Source organism: Sturnira hondurensis, unplaced genomic scaffold (assembly GCF_014824575.4).
Source record: "Sturnira hondurensis isolate 20B ecotype Veracruz unplaced genomic scaffold, ASM1482457v3 Scaffold0006566, whole genome shotgun sequence".
Taxonomy (NCBI): Eukaryota; Metazoa; Chordata; class Mammalia; order Chiroptera; family Phyllostomidae; genus Sturnira; species Sturnira hondurensis.
In genome coordinates, this window is record NW_028079197.1 from 1,842,185 (window position 1) to 1,856,735 (window position 14,551).

The 14,551-nt window shown below is 34.9% G+C and overlaps 1 protein-coding gene across 5 annotated transcripts in view; it reads right to left on the reverse strand.

Moving 5' to 3' along the window:
• Positions 1-14,551, reverse strand: part of KLHL13 (kelch like family member 13) — a 246,011-nt gene that overhangs the window by 36,245 nt on the left and 195,215 nt on the right. For all 5 annotated transcript variants that reach the window (XM_037050178.1, XM_037050183.1, XM_037050180.1 and 2 more), the window contains one exon: positions 10,491-10,632. In XM_037050178.1, the coding sequence (XP_036906073.1) occupies positions 10,491-10,632 (142 nt within the window). The remainder of the gene's footprint in view (positions 1-10,490; positions 10,633-14,551) is intronic.

The window sequence follows — 14,551 nt, forward strand, 5'->3', positions numbered from 1 at the left end:
GGAACAGAATAGAGAGCCCAGAAATAAACCTAAGTCTCTACAGTCAATTAATATTCAACAAAGAGGCCAAAGCATAAAGTGGAGTAAAAATACCCTCTTCAATGAATGGTGTTGGGATATCTGGACAGATTCATGCAAAAAAATGAAATTCAATCACCAACTCATACCATACATGAAAATAAATTGTAGGTGGATAAAAGACTTAAATATAAGTCATGGCATCATAAAAGTCCTAGATGAGAACAGAGGGAGGAAAAAATCTCAGACATTCCATGCAGTAATATTCTCACCAATATGTCCCCTAGAGCAAGGGATATAAAGAAAACAATAAACAGACAGAGGGGAGAGGGGAGAGAATCACAGGGGAAAAGGGGAGGGACTCACATGAACAAGTATAAAGGACACATGGACAATAACTAAGGTGGGGGGGCAGAAATGGGAGGGAAGTGGGGAGCACTTGGGGGGCAGGGCTGGGAATACAAGACAGAAAACTGTAATTGAACAAGAATTAAATTAAAAAAATAAAACAATTAACAAATGGGATCTCATCAAAATAAAAAGCTTCTATACGGCTAAGGAAAACAGCATTAAAATGAGAAGAGAACCAACCATATGGGAAAACATATTTGTCAATGATACCTAAGACAAGGGTTTGACCTATAATATATATTATGAACTCACATGACTCTACTCCAGGAAGACAAACAACCCACTTAAAAATGGGCAAAAGACCTGAACAAACACTTCTCCAGGGAGGACACAGACGGGGCTCAGACACAGATGAAAGGCTGCTCAGTATCACTAGCCATCAGAGAGGTGCAAACTAAAACCACAATGAGATAACACTTCACACTGGTCAGAATAGCCATCATAACCAAATAAAAAAACAACAAGTGCTGGCAAGGTTGTGAAGAAAAGGGAACCCTAGTGCACTGTTGGTAGGAATGCAGACTGTTGAAGCCACTGTGGAAAACAGTACGGAATTTTCTAAGAAAGCTAAAAATGGATCTGCCTTTTGACCCAGTGATTCCACTGCTGGGATTATACCATAAGAATCCTGAAACACCAATTCAAAAAAACTTATAAACCCCAATGTTCATAGCAACACAATTTACAATAGCCAAGTGCTGGAAGCAACCAAAGTGCCCACCAGTAAATGAGTGAATGAAAAATGTATACTATATTTACACAATGGAATACTATGCAGCAGAAAGAAATAAGGAGGTCCTACCCTTTGTGACAGCTTGGATAGATCTGAAGAGCATTATGCTAAGTGAAATAAGCCAGGCAGTGAAAGCCGACTACCACATGGTCTCACCTATAAGTGGAACCTAATCAACAAAATAATCAAGCAAGCAAAATATAACCAGAGACAATGAAATAAAGAACTAACCAACAGTAAGCAGAGTGGAGTTGGGAGGGGGCCACAGGTGGAAAAGAGGAAAGGGTCATCAAGAAACAGGTATAAAGGACCATGGACCTAGCCAAAGTGTGGTAAGATCAAGGGTGGGAGGTGGGGATTGCTGGCATAGGGGGAAGTGGTGGGGGAAAGTGGAGACAACTATACTTGAAAAACAATAAAGCAAAAAACAAAATAGAAAAGAAAAGAAAACTAAGACCAAAATCCTTCATGAGCAAAGATGCAAATATTTTACTGAGTCAAATTTAATAATATGTAAAAGGGATAATAAGTGACGACCAAGTCAAGTTTATTCCTACAATACATGGTTGATTCAGCATTCAAAAGTTGATTAACCCTCAGCCAAGTAACTTAGTTGGTTAGTGATGACCCAATATGCCAATGTGGGTTGCAGGTTCTATCCACAGTGAGGGCCCATATAAGAATCAACCAATGAACGCATCAATAAGTGGAACAACAAATGAGTATCTATCTATCTATCTCTGCCTCTCTCTCTAAAAAAATCAATAAGTAAAAAAAAATTATCAGTCAATAGAATTTGCATATTAACAGATTTAAAAATGATAAGATCATCTCAATAGGTACAAAAAAGCATTGTCAAAGCCCAACACCCATTTATAAGTAAAAAGAATTTTTTCAGCAAACTAGGAATGGAAACAAACTTTCTCAAATTTATAGCTAACATCACACTTAACAGTTAAAAAATTAATTCTTTCCCCCCTAATATCAGGAACAAAGCAATAATGTACACTGTAACCACTTCTATTCAACACTTTTTTCCGTAGTTCCTATTCTGTACAGTAAGTCAAGAAAATGAAATAAATGCATCACATTTAAAGGGAAGATACCATGGTATGTAACTGACTATTGAAGTGAGAGGTGGACTTGGTGGAGGTGGGAAAAGGGGGAAAAATTGGAACAATTGTAATAGCATAAACAATAAAATATTTTTAAAAGAAAAGGAACATAAAATTATATTTAAGGCAAAATTATTTTCTATTTAGAAAATCCTACAGAACCTATTAAAATACCTCCTAGAACTAATAAGTCAATTTGTCCAGGTGATGCGAGATATAAGCTCAATAATCAATAGCAAACTGTATTACTATATAGTAGCAACAAACAATCAGAAAGTGTAATTTCCTACTACACAGTATATTTGACTCTTAGTTGGTATGTGCTTTTCCTCTCTATCACTTCGACACTTGCTAAATAACAAAATTCTTTTGAGAGATCAGGGCAATAACAGACTAAGGTAGTCTAAAAGAAAAGATGGTAAACTTTCCTCCAACCTATATCTTAAAGATACACACTCAGAAGTATTAAAATAAACTAGTATATCCTAACCTGAGTGCCCAAAGAGTTATCCCCAAGAAAAATTATATACTAATTTCTCTGTATTCTAGCTGCCATTCAGGAAATTGAAATAAAAAATAAAAAGTATCATTTTAATGAAAAGTTTAACAACCTAGATTATTTGAGTTCCTCTTTTATAAAATATAAGTGGCCCTAAAATCATTATGCCTCTCCTTCTTATGTAAACAATACATTTTTTAAAAAAAATTAAGTTACCATAGGACCCAGCAATCCCTCTTCTGGGTATCTACGTGCAAAACTCAAAAACAGTTATTTGCAAAGATATATGCACTGTTATGTTCATTGCAGCATTATTTACAGTGGCCAAGACATGGAGACATCCAAACTGTTCTTCGATTGGTAATTGGATAAAGAAGGTGTGGTGCATATATAATATGAAATACTACTCAGCCTTAGGAGTAGATGAAATGCTGCCATTTGCAACAACATGGACTTTGAGAATATTATTCTAAGTGAAATAAGTAAGTCAGGAAAAGCTAAACACCATATGATATTTTATATGTAAAATATAAAACTGAAACTCATAAACACAGACAATAGCATGGTGGTTACTAGAGGGAAAGGGGTGGAGGGTAGTTAATTTATCCATTAAATTAAAAATGTATCCATTAAATTCAATCTATTTTTAATTTAATGGATAAATTAAAAATAGATTTAAAATAAATAAACAAAAATTAAATATATTGCAGTGATATTGGTTAATAACATTATATAAGTTTCAAATACACGATTCTATAATACATCATCTGTATGTTATAACAATGTATTTTTAAACTTGTTTATATTATGATCATAAAGTTTTAAAATGAAGTACAATTTATCAACATAACATGATCAGCAACCCAAATGTTTACCTTAGGATATGCATTTCATGAAGTTAGCCCACCGGAAAGCAACACAAGTTAATTTGTATAGGTTTGGGGGATAATCCCCTTCTTTAACATTCTATTAAATAGATAATAATTTGAGGCCATAAAATGATACCTTTAACTGACTTCACAACTATAATTGCACAGAGCAAGTAAAGAGATAAAATGGAGAAAAATATGGGAAGAGCGATATAATAAGTACCAATCTTAAAATGAGAAAATACCATTTAGGAGTCCAGAAATTCAGAGAGAGAGGCATTTTCAGGCTTTATAAGTCTGAATAAGCATAGCCAATCATTAGGAAATGATTTGTTTCCACCTAGGTTAAGTATTATATAATTAATATACACTACTACCAGCTGAAACAAGGATGCTTCCAACTGGCACTTAATATTTTTTCTCTCCGCTTTGTTTGTTTCTCTATTTCAAATTTTGGCAAGGAAGGGGTAGAAGGGCAAGCAGGCAGGAAACGTTCTGCATAATTCTGCTATTTCTTTTTCTTCTTAAAAATATTTTATTTATTTATTTATTTATTTATTTATTTATAGAGAGAAGGGAAGGGAAGGAGAAAGAGAGGGAGAGAAACATCAGTGTGTGGTTGCCTCTCACATGGCTCCCCACTGGGGACCTGGTCTGCAACCCAGGCATGTACCCTGACTAAGAATCGAACCGGCAACCCTTTGCTTCACAGGCTCATGCTCAGTCCACTGAGCTACACCAGCCAGGGCTCTCTGCTATTTCTATTAATAATAAAATGTGTACTATATCATTCATGTCAAATTATCTTTTAGCCTTTGTTAATACATGTTTTTATACTTATAGTCAATGAAAACAATATTTATACATAACATATTTTAAATGATAAAATACAGTACAGAGCAATACTAGGAGACATACAAATACAAATTTACAGACAACCTATGTTCAATTCCTAATTTTTGTCACTTACTGGTTAAGTACTTCAGGCAATCCTCTTAACAAACTTGAGCTTCAGTTTCCTAATCTATATAATAATTCTTGCATTTTCTCCCTCATAACATTGTTTCAAGTATCAATGAGACAAGTATATATGAAAATGGTATATAACTGCCATCCAAATTCATTTATTCCACAAACAATACCAGTTAGAGCAGTGAGAGCACTGGCTTCTTCTGTGTCAGGTAATGGCCTAGGCTCTTTATAAGTATTATCTTTTTAAATTATCATAATAATGTTAATAATAAATAACAATAATAATAATAGACATTTATTAAGCATCTACCAGATACTCCAGCACTAGATAATAGGCATACAGAAACAACAAATTAGACCCTAAATCTTGGGATCTCACAGATAGATGATATTAACAGTGACTAACAGGTAGGAATTGAAGAAGCCATTAACTCTGTCTGGGTCACACAACTCCAGCTTCAAAAGGCATTGAAAGTAGCTGTCTGGGGAATGGATCCATTGGCAGAGACTGTTTTAAAGAGTTTCACTCTGCAGGATTACCCACTACATAACTATAGTGGGAAGGACATGAGATTAAGCCAAAAATAGAATTTCAATTTTACCACTTACCATTTAAGATGGATCATTATAAATGAATAGGGGTGTACCAAGCAGAAAAAAGTACAATAAAATAAGGGCATTTCAGGGAGAGAAAATGGGTACGAAGACATCAAAGTGTGAAAGAATAATATATAGAGAGAGAATCATGAAAAATCAGATGTTCCAGACATTTGCCTTGAATATCTGTCCTAGTAACTCTACTAAAGTAAAAGAGAAGCAAAGATTATATCACTGAATGGATGCTAGATTAGAGATTGACAAGATTGGAGTTACAGCAGAACAACAGAGAATATAAATCAAAGGTGCTGAGAGAAAGTGCTTATAAATCATGTGTCTGACAAGGGATTTGCACACAAAATATATAAAGAAATCTTCCAACTTAATAATAAAAAGATAAATAACTGAACTGAGAGGTAGACAAAGGGTCAAAACAAATAATTCTTCAAAGATGATATACAAATGGCCATAAGCACAAATGAAAAGATGCTCAATATCATTAGCCATCAGAGAAACAAAAATCAAAACCACAAGATACCACTGCACACCTACTAGTATGGCTATAATAAAAAAATTGGAATCTATGTCTCTAGTTCTTTTTTGCTTGGTTGTTGGTTTTGTTGACTAGGTTCCTGTTAATGGTGAGATCATATGGTATCTGTCTTTCACCGCCTGGCTTATTTTACAACATAATACTCTCCAGTTCGATTCATGCTGTCGCAAAGGGTACAAGTTCCTTCTTTCTTTCTGCAGTGTATTATTCCACATAGAAGATGGGGAGAATAAGGGAAAGAAAGGTAACATGTAAAAGGAGCCACGGACAAGGACAACTGCGGGGGACGGTTATCTTTGGGAGTGGAGGTTGGACAGGGGAGGGGAGGGCAACAGGGGGAAAAATAGGGACAACTGCAACTGAACAACAATAAGAAAGCTGAAATCCTCATATACTGACCATGGGAATGTAAAATGGTATGGCCACTTTAGAAAACACTCTGGAAGTTCTTTTAAAAAATAATTTGGCATAGAATTACTATATGACATACCAATTCCACTCCTAGGTATACATGAAAAACCAATGAAACACATCCACACAGACTCCTGTATATGAATGCTCACAGTTCCATTATTGATAATAGCCAAAAAGCTGAAATATTTCAAATGTCCATCAATGAATGAATGGATTTTAAAAAGTGACATATCAATACAATAGAGTATTATTCAGTCATAAATATTCATCATTATTCTAGTCAAGTACTGTTACATACTACAATGTGGATTACCATTAAAAGCATCATGCTAAGTAAAAGAAACTAGTCACAAAAAACCACATATTATATAATTCCATTTATATGAAATGCTCAGAATAAATAAATCTATAGAGACACCATGTAGATTAATGATTGCCTGGGGTTGGGGAAGTGGGTAGAAGTCAGTGGGAACTGCTAATGGATACAAGCATTGTTTTTTTTTTTTTGAGGGCATGACAATGCTCTACAACCTATTGTGGTGATATCTGCAAAACCCTGTGAATATGTTAAAAATAATTGAATTACATACTTTAAATTGGTGACTATATCTTATATAAATTTCATCTCCATAAAGCTGTTATTTTAAGCAATAAACTTTCTAAAAAGGGTTTGATTCAATGAGTTACCATAAGACATGGTAGTAAAAGAAAGATGTTGACAACCTGGGATAACATAACAAAGTCAAAGGATGGAAGTTTTCCATAAGTTACCCACAGCTGGAGTAGTAGGAAAGGAGTGAGGAAAACGAAATAGTCCTTGGTTTTTACCAATTACTATTTAAGCAAACCCTACTTAATCTTCTTTACTTAAGTCAAAGTCATTTTCTCTAATTCCATCTGGATCCTCCTGAGATTTGTTCAAGGTTCTAGGAATCCAATCCTATTAGGTATCAAAATTCTTTCCAGGCACTTTCTTTGACAGCCTAGTTTGCTAAAACCTATTGGATGGAAATGACTACTCTGTTAGAGAAGAAGCCCAACAGATGGACACTTTATTTGGAAAACTCACCATTTCTGATCAGCTGCACTTTCTCTAACACCTTCCTTGTTTGATTCAAATGGAAGGAAAATACATTATGCATTTTACTTTCTCATAATTGTCACATTTAATCCTCATATCTCTTACCCATATTACAGATAAGGAAGCTGGTTTAAGGAGGATAAACTACTTTCCCAAAGTCATATAACTAGCTGGTAAGTGGTAAAACTAGGCTTCCAGTTATGGCCTAAACATGTGAACTTTTCACTACAGTTAAGCAATGGGTAGTCCAGAGTGAGACTTCTTAAGACAGCCTCTCCTCATAGATCTGTCCCCTTGATAGCTACTTTCAATACCTTTTGATGCTGGAGTTTCTGTGATTGCTAATTTTAAAACAATGAGAGCATTTACACATTTAACACTTCTCTAGCTTGTTCCCTTGACAACTACACAACTACAATTAGATACCAAAAAGAGAAAAGGTCCCTGTTAGTGCATGTATTTAATAATCTCTTTTTGTGTGAACATAGTTTTTAATAGACTTTTAAAGACAGTCTACAAAGTTTTTCAAAAGCAACACAGAATGGTACCTCTATGCCACCACAGAAAATATTAGAACATTAAAAAAGTTTAAAAGTATGTCTTACTTAATACAAACTCTCAGGTTACTTTCACAGTGCTGTTCTGAACATCAACCTGGACCAACAAAGGCTGAGCTAAACATGACAGAACTAAGGGTTCTAAGGCCCAATTATACTTTTGTCAACCATTATGCATTTTTTAATTACAAAGGTAACATGAAAAAATATTTCCATTGTAAAACAAATTAAATAGTGCAGGGTTAGAGAGCACAAAATGTAAGACATCATTCACCAGCACCCCAATGTTTCCAGACTTTTCATTATACATGTATATCACATATATGTATACATATTATATATTTTTCTACAAATAGATGGGATACAGTACATATTGCTCTGTTACTATTTTAATAGCTTTATTAGTACATTACTAACATACCATACAATTCACCCATTAAAAGTGTATAATTCAGTGATTTTTAGTATATTCAGAGAGAGTATGTGCAACCATCTCCATAATCAATTTTAGGATATTTTCATCACCTCAAAAGGAAACCCTGTACCCTTTAGGTATCACCTTTGTATTCTCACATTTTCTCCAACCTTAAGCAACCACTAGCCCACTTTATATCTCTATTGGTTTCCCTATTCTGGATACTTCATATAAATGGAATCATATAATATGTGGTATTTTGCAATTAACTTCTTTAATGTAGCATAATGTTTCAAGGTTCACCCACATGTAGCAGGTATCAGTATTTCATTTCTTTACATAACTGAATAGTATTTCATTGTATGGATATACCACCTTTGTCCTCTTACTTCTTTCATTATATATAGTCTATTCATTCAATACATACAGGTCTGCCCTGCTCTTTTTAGTGATTGCACATTATTACATATTTGATGTAACATAATTCATGTAGCCATTTCCCTATGGGTAGATATTAAGGTACTCCCATTGTTTCCCCATTATAACATTAACTTACCTCCATATGATGTTGGGGGTCAAGAGAGAGGCCATCTCTTTTGGTGGAAGACAGACTTTGCCTCTAGAACAGTGGTTAAAAGTATGTTCCACAGATGTATAGCATCACCTGGGAACTTACTAGAAGTGCACATTTCTCCCTCCCCTATTTTTGATTCAGAAAACGGAGTGGAAACCAGTGCACACTGCTTTAACAGCTCTCCTCCTTATGATTCTGATATGCACCAAAATCTTAGAACCACGGCTCTAAATCTGTTTCACTACACTGAAATGGCTTTCACTATTTGGTTCAAAGTACATTTTAAAAATTAGCAAAACCACAAACATTGGCTTTAACACATGACTATGGTCATGGATAGGTCAGAAGTACAGTGGAGGGGTACATGGGTGTCTCTGTATTTTCTTTAGAGAAAGTACTTTAATATAACAACAAAAAAAAACCCTTTTCTCTCATGCTTCTCCTATCTGCTTGCCCCATTACTGTCTCCTCCCATAGCCTTTAAAAACCAATAGTTAAACCATTTATGTAGAATTAAAATGCAAGGAAATGGAAACTGTTTCATTCCTGATCCTCACATTTCTGTTGATGATAACCACAGAACAATGAACCCTAAACTCACCTCCCATTAGAAACTGAAACTTAAGAAAAATGTGATTTCACTGAATCACACAGATTAGAGCTAGAAGGGAATTTAGAGGTCTTCTAGTCAAGAGTCACATTTTAGAGATAAGAAAAATGAAGCCCAGAAAAATTATATAGCACCACAAGGCCATACAGCAAGGATAAGTTTCTTCCCTCACTATGTTATATGTATAGTACACTAACCCTATACTTTACACTATATACTGCTTTATTATAATGGTTCTTGACCAGATATTTACATGAAATTCACTGGGGAGATTTCTTTTAAAAATGCATTTAGAAAGATTTATTTTCCTTATCTTACTAAGCACAGGACACCGATACAATTTAACTATATCTAGAAGACATTTATGGACATTCAGTATTACATGATTCTCTGATTCAGCAATGCCCACGGAGGTCAGGGAATGACCACAAGGGTCAGAAGTACTGGGTCTATCCCTACACTAAATACCTCCACATTGCAGTTCTGTATGTTCTTTTGGCTTTTTATTGGTTTTTTTTTTGTCCTATCCTTGGATGTGAGTTACTACTTCTTATATCTATCAGTGTACTTGCATCTAGCAGTTCTCACATTGCTAATGTGAGTTGAGATATCAAATAAATACAACCTTTAGAACTATGATAAAGGTGACAGTAAAATAAGTTGTGAGTGAGGAACTAGAAAATTTAGTGAGAAGACTTTGTGATAATTACATTGGCTGAGACGATGGAAAGTTAATGTTGCTAGGTACAACATTCTCTAAGAAAGTGCCATGATCTCAAGACCTCCTTTACACAAATAAAACGAAGAATGAACTCTGGAGATTTGAGACCAGAAAGGTATACAATTTCCACTCAAGGTTTCTCCTCTGGTGTTTGTTTGCTTTTTAAAATTAATAAACTTAATTTTTTAGAGGTTTTGGTTCACAACAAACTTGAGCAGAAAGTAGAGTTTCCCTATAACCCCTGTCCCCAAACATGTACAAAACTCCTCCACTATTGACATCCCGCATCACCAAAACCCTAGGTAGTTTCTAAAGCCATGTAAACACTAAAAGAAGAACAGTTTAGGTTACCTGTAACACCACAGAACTGTGGGTATTGCTGGTAAAGATACGAGTGGCTCCTGCCTTGGAAGACTGCAAATGGGATGAGAGGCCCATTTCGCTGCTTCCAAGGGACAATTTCATGTGTTGGTCTTCCTCTTCCACAAGAGATCTGAAATTTTTTAAATCACAAACAAAGGCAAATTAAAAGTTGTCATATAATTCACAGTAATGAGATGAATATTTCAAGAAATAATCAGTCACTAGGACCAATCATCTGACTATGGAATATACAAAATTTTGTTTCACTAGATTTTAGGCTCGGACCATTTTTACATTATAGAAGCATTATATGTATTTGCAAAAAGCTTCCCAAGGTCAGTAAAGATAAATGAGACCTGAGAAATCAACCTAAAAGCTGGTTTAAAACCATAATCACAGAAGGTTCCTTTTTTTCAGTGCTAAAGTAATTGCTTTTGTTTATTTCACTGTGTAGGTAGCAATGCAATCAAATTGTGTTATTCACAGCCAGAATTAATTTGGAATACCAACTTTTAGAAAGATAAAATAATATCTATCATTTATTGAACATTCACTATGCATCGGGTGCTGTGCCAAGAAATTTACACACACGATCTCATATAATCCTTAAAAGAATCCATTACAATAGGTACTATGATTACATCCTTTTTATTAAGGCTAGGACAAGTGAGCTACAGAAAGGTTAAAAATAACTTATCTAAGGTCACAACAAATTTTAAGTGGTTGGGCCAGGATTTGAATATGAGTCTAGTCTGACTCCAAACTCCAAAGGCCCCATTAATAAAGGTCAAAGATTAACCATGACATATTACATTATTTCCCCTTGTATTATTAGTTATAATTCTAGTCAACCAAAAATGAATAAAAATCTTTGCATGTTAAAAATTTTGCTTTCTAGCAGTATTTCTCACTTATCAGTTTGGGGTTATTTAGATAAATAGCCATAATCTAGTGCCATTTCTATCTTTTCAAAGAAGTAAATAATAAAAATAATAAATATAGGTTATACCCATGTATATTAGAGCAGCAACTTTTAGGGGCCATAAAAAAGATTGAAGAATAGTAGTCAACAGATCAGTTAGTTCCATAGAAAATACATAAAAATATTTAATAGTTAATGGGTCTCAGTTAGGTTACACTAAAAAATGGCCATCATGGTACAAGATTTCATTATTCCTTAGACCAAGCTGGCTTGAGTTTCCTTAGGTATATATTGCTAAAATTGTTTCTGAATCACCTGCTTGAGAGCAGGGAGCTCATGGCTCTGAATAGGTCTATACATTCATGATGTAGACTGACATTAGAAAATAAGGAGGAAGAATGTATTTTCAAGTGCTAGAACTCTATATTTTTCCTACTTATCTGTAACTGCCTAAATGTTGAATTATTTGTTTTACTAACTCCAGTCTATCCAATATCATAAAGATTTTACCTTTTCCTTATCATACCTATAATCTAACTTGATCACTCTTAACAAAAAGTGTTTTTAAGACTATACCGGACTTTCAATAAAAATCCTGCTTTTCAAATTCTGACACCAACTGGCAATAATTGGCAAAACTTCTGGCCTTGAGGGTGACATCAATTTTTCTTAATGATATTAGAGCAACTGTATAATCAAAAATAAATTAATAATATAGGACCATGTTTTATTCAACTCTCATGTATATTTAATAAAGAGAATAATTTAAAGAAGATTTTAGCAAGCATAAAAGAAAATGAATATAGCTTTCAGAAACAGCTTTAAAAGAATTAAAGTACATACATGATATATGCCATACACACACTCACACACACTTTTTAAAAAGATTTTATTTATTCATTTTTAAAGAGATGGGAAGGGAGGGAAAAAGAGAGGGAGAGACATCAACCAGTTGCCTCTCTCATGCCCCCAACTGGGGACCTACCCTGCAACCCAGGCATGTACCCTGAGTGGGAATCCAACCAGTGACTTTTCAGTTCGTAGGCCAGCACTCAATCCACTGAGCCATACCAACCCGGGTGAACACTTTTAAAGAGGTATTGCAAACAGACAGTTAACACTACATAATCAACTGGAAAAGTGGGTAATTGATTGATGGCAATTGGTATCCATCCCTAATCATAAAATTTCCATTCATCCAGAATTATTTTAATGGAATATTCAAGCAGAATGTTTTATTATTTTCTATATTGCCTGACATAACCTGGCACATGAGAAGTTTAATACATGTCATGTGAATGAATACAGAATCTCATTTCTGTGGATCATTACAAAGACATTTCTTTTTCACACAGCACTTTAAATGACCACCAATGATCATTTTTACAGAATCACAGAGGGAACCCACATTGCCCCTATGACATATTCTGGAAATTGCTTTAAAAAATAAAGATAACAACTTCTTTATTTGCCATTTGTTTCTTGCTCTTAACATTGAAAAGCAGAATGTGAAAATGGAGCCCTTTCTTGGCAAGCAATACAGCTGGTTTTCTAATTAATTACTTCAAAAGCTAAAAAAGATATTACTAAAATCATCTTCTTCATGTCTTTTTATCAACTTCTTTTGACTTTTTAACATTCAGAAAACTCCCTATTATTTCTGCATTAGTAACAGTACATGACATGTCAACCTTCTCAGTAAATTCAATATTCTCTTCTATCTCTATTTTCATTAAGTTTACTGACTGGTTGTGAATAGCATTGGTCTTTAACACTGAAAGGACATGAAAACTCTCTACAACCTCCAGACCATGGTTATACCAAGCTACCCTTAAAGAAACTATTACCTGAGTAATTCCAAAAAACATTCCAAAATAACATTTTAATCATTTTTCAAGTCATAATTTAAAGCAATATAAAGACATGTGGTTCTCTGTAGAGGAAGGGGGACCGAGGGGATGTTTGCCCCCCTCCCCTATCTGGCAATATCTAGAGACATATTTCATTGTTCCAAGGGGGAGGGATGGTATGCTACTGTCTAATGAGATGTGCTAAATATCTCCCTGTCAAAAATGTACTCTAGCAAAAATGTCAAGAGTGCCAAGGTTGAGAAACCCTGATACAGAGAGATTAACCTCCTCAGGAAAAATGTTCTAAACAATTTCATGTTCTAAATAATTTCCCAGTAGAGAGATAAATCCATGAGGTAGTGATGGCAGAATGAAATACAGTAGGATTATTAATTACAATGAACTCTTCCAAGATTACCTAACAATAAAATACCTCTGTTCTTTCTTGCCAAGATAATATGGCTGGCATTCATATTATTAATTAATGGCCCATAAATTTGAAAAGTCAAATGTTTACAGTACATAAGTAGATAATGGTTTTGATGCTTATAAAAGAATTATGCAGGAAATCTTCTGTTCTATATAAACTCAAGTAAGAATAATAATTTAGGTTCCAGCCAAGATGGAGGCATAGGTAAAAATGCTTCACTTCCTCTCACAATCAAAAGAAGGATAATAACCAATTTAAAAACGAAAACAACCAGAACTGCCAGAAAATTAAACTGCATGGAACTCTGACAACCAAGGACTTAAAAAGAGACATTCATCAAGAATGGCAAGATGGAGGGACAGGGGAAGCCAGGGGGTGGTGGCTGGCAGACTGGGTGATCCCACATTCACATGCAGATAAACCAGGAGTAACAACTGGGGAGTGAGACAAACCTTGCCACACAGTGTTCTAGCACAGGGAAATAAAGCCTCAAAACCTCTGTCTGAAAAACCTGTAAGGGTGGCAGTGGCAGGAGAAACTTCTAGTCTTACAGGAGAGTCTACTGGAGAGGCCCACAGGATCCTAGAATGCACACAAGCCCACCCACATGTGAATCAGGAACTGAAACAATACAATCCACTTGTGGGAAGTGTGAAAGACAAAGTGGGGCAAGATCTGAGCAAGCGGCATTGTTCCCTCTCTGACCGCTCACTCACAGACAGCACCACAATGCAGCAAAGTGTGTTGCCCAACCTGGTGAATACCTAAGGCCCTGCCTCTTACAATATACCAGGTGCACTGAGACAAAGAAATATGGCCCAAATGAAAGAATAAATCAAAACTCAAG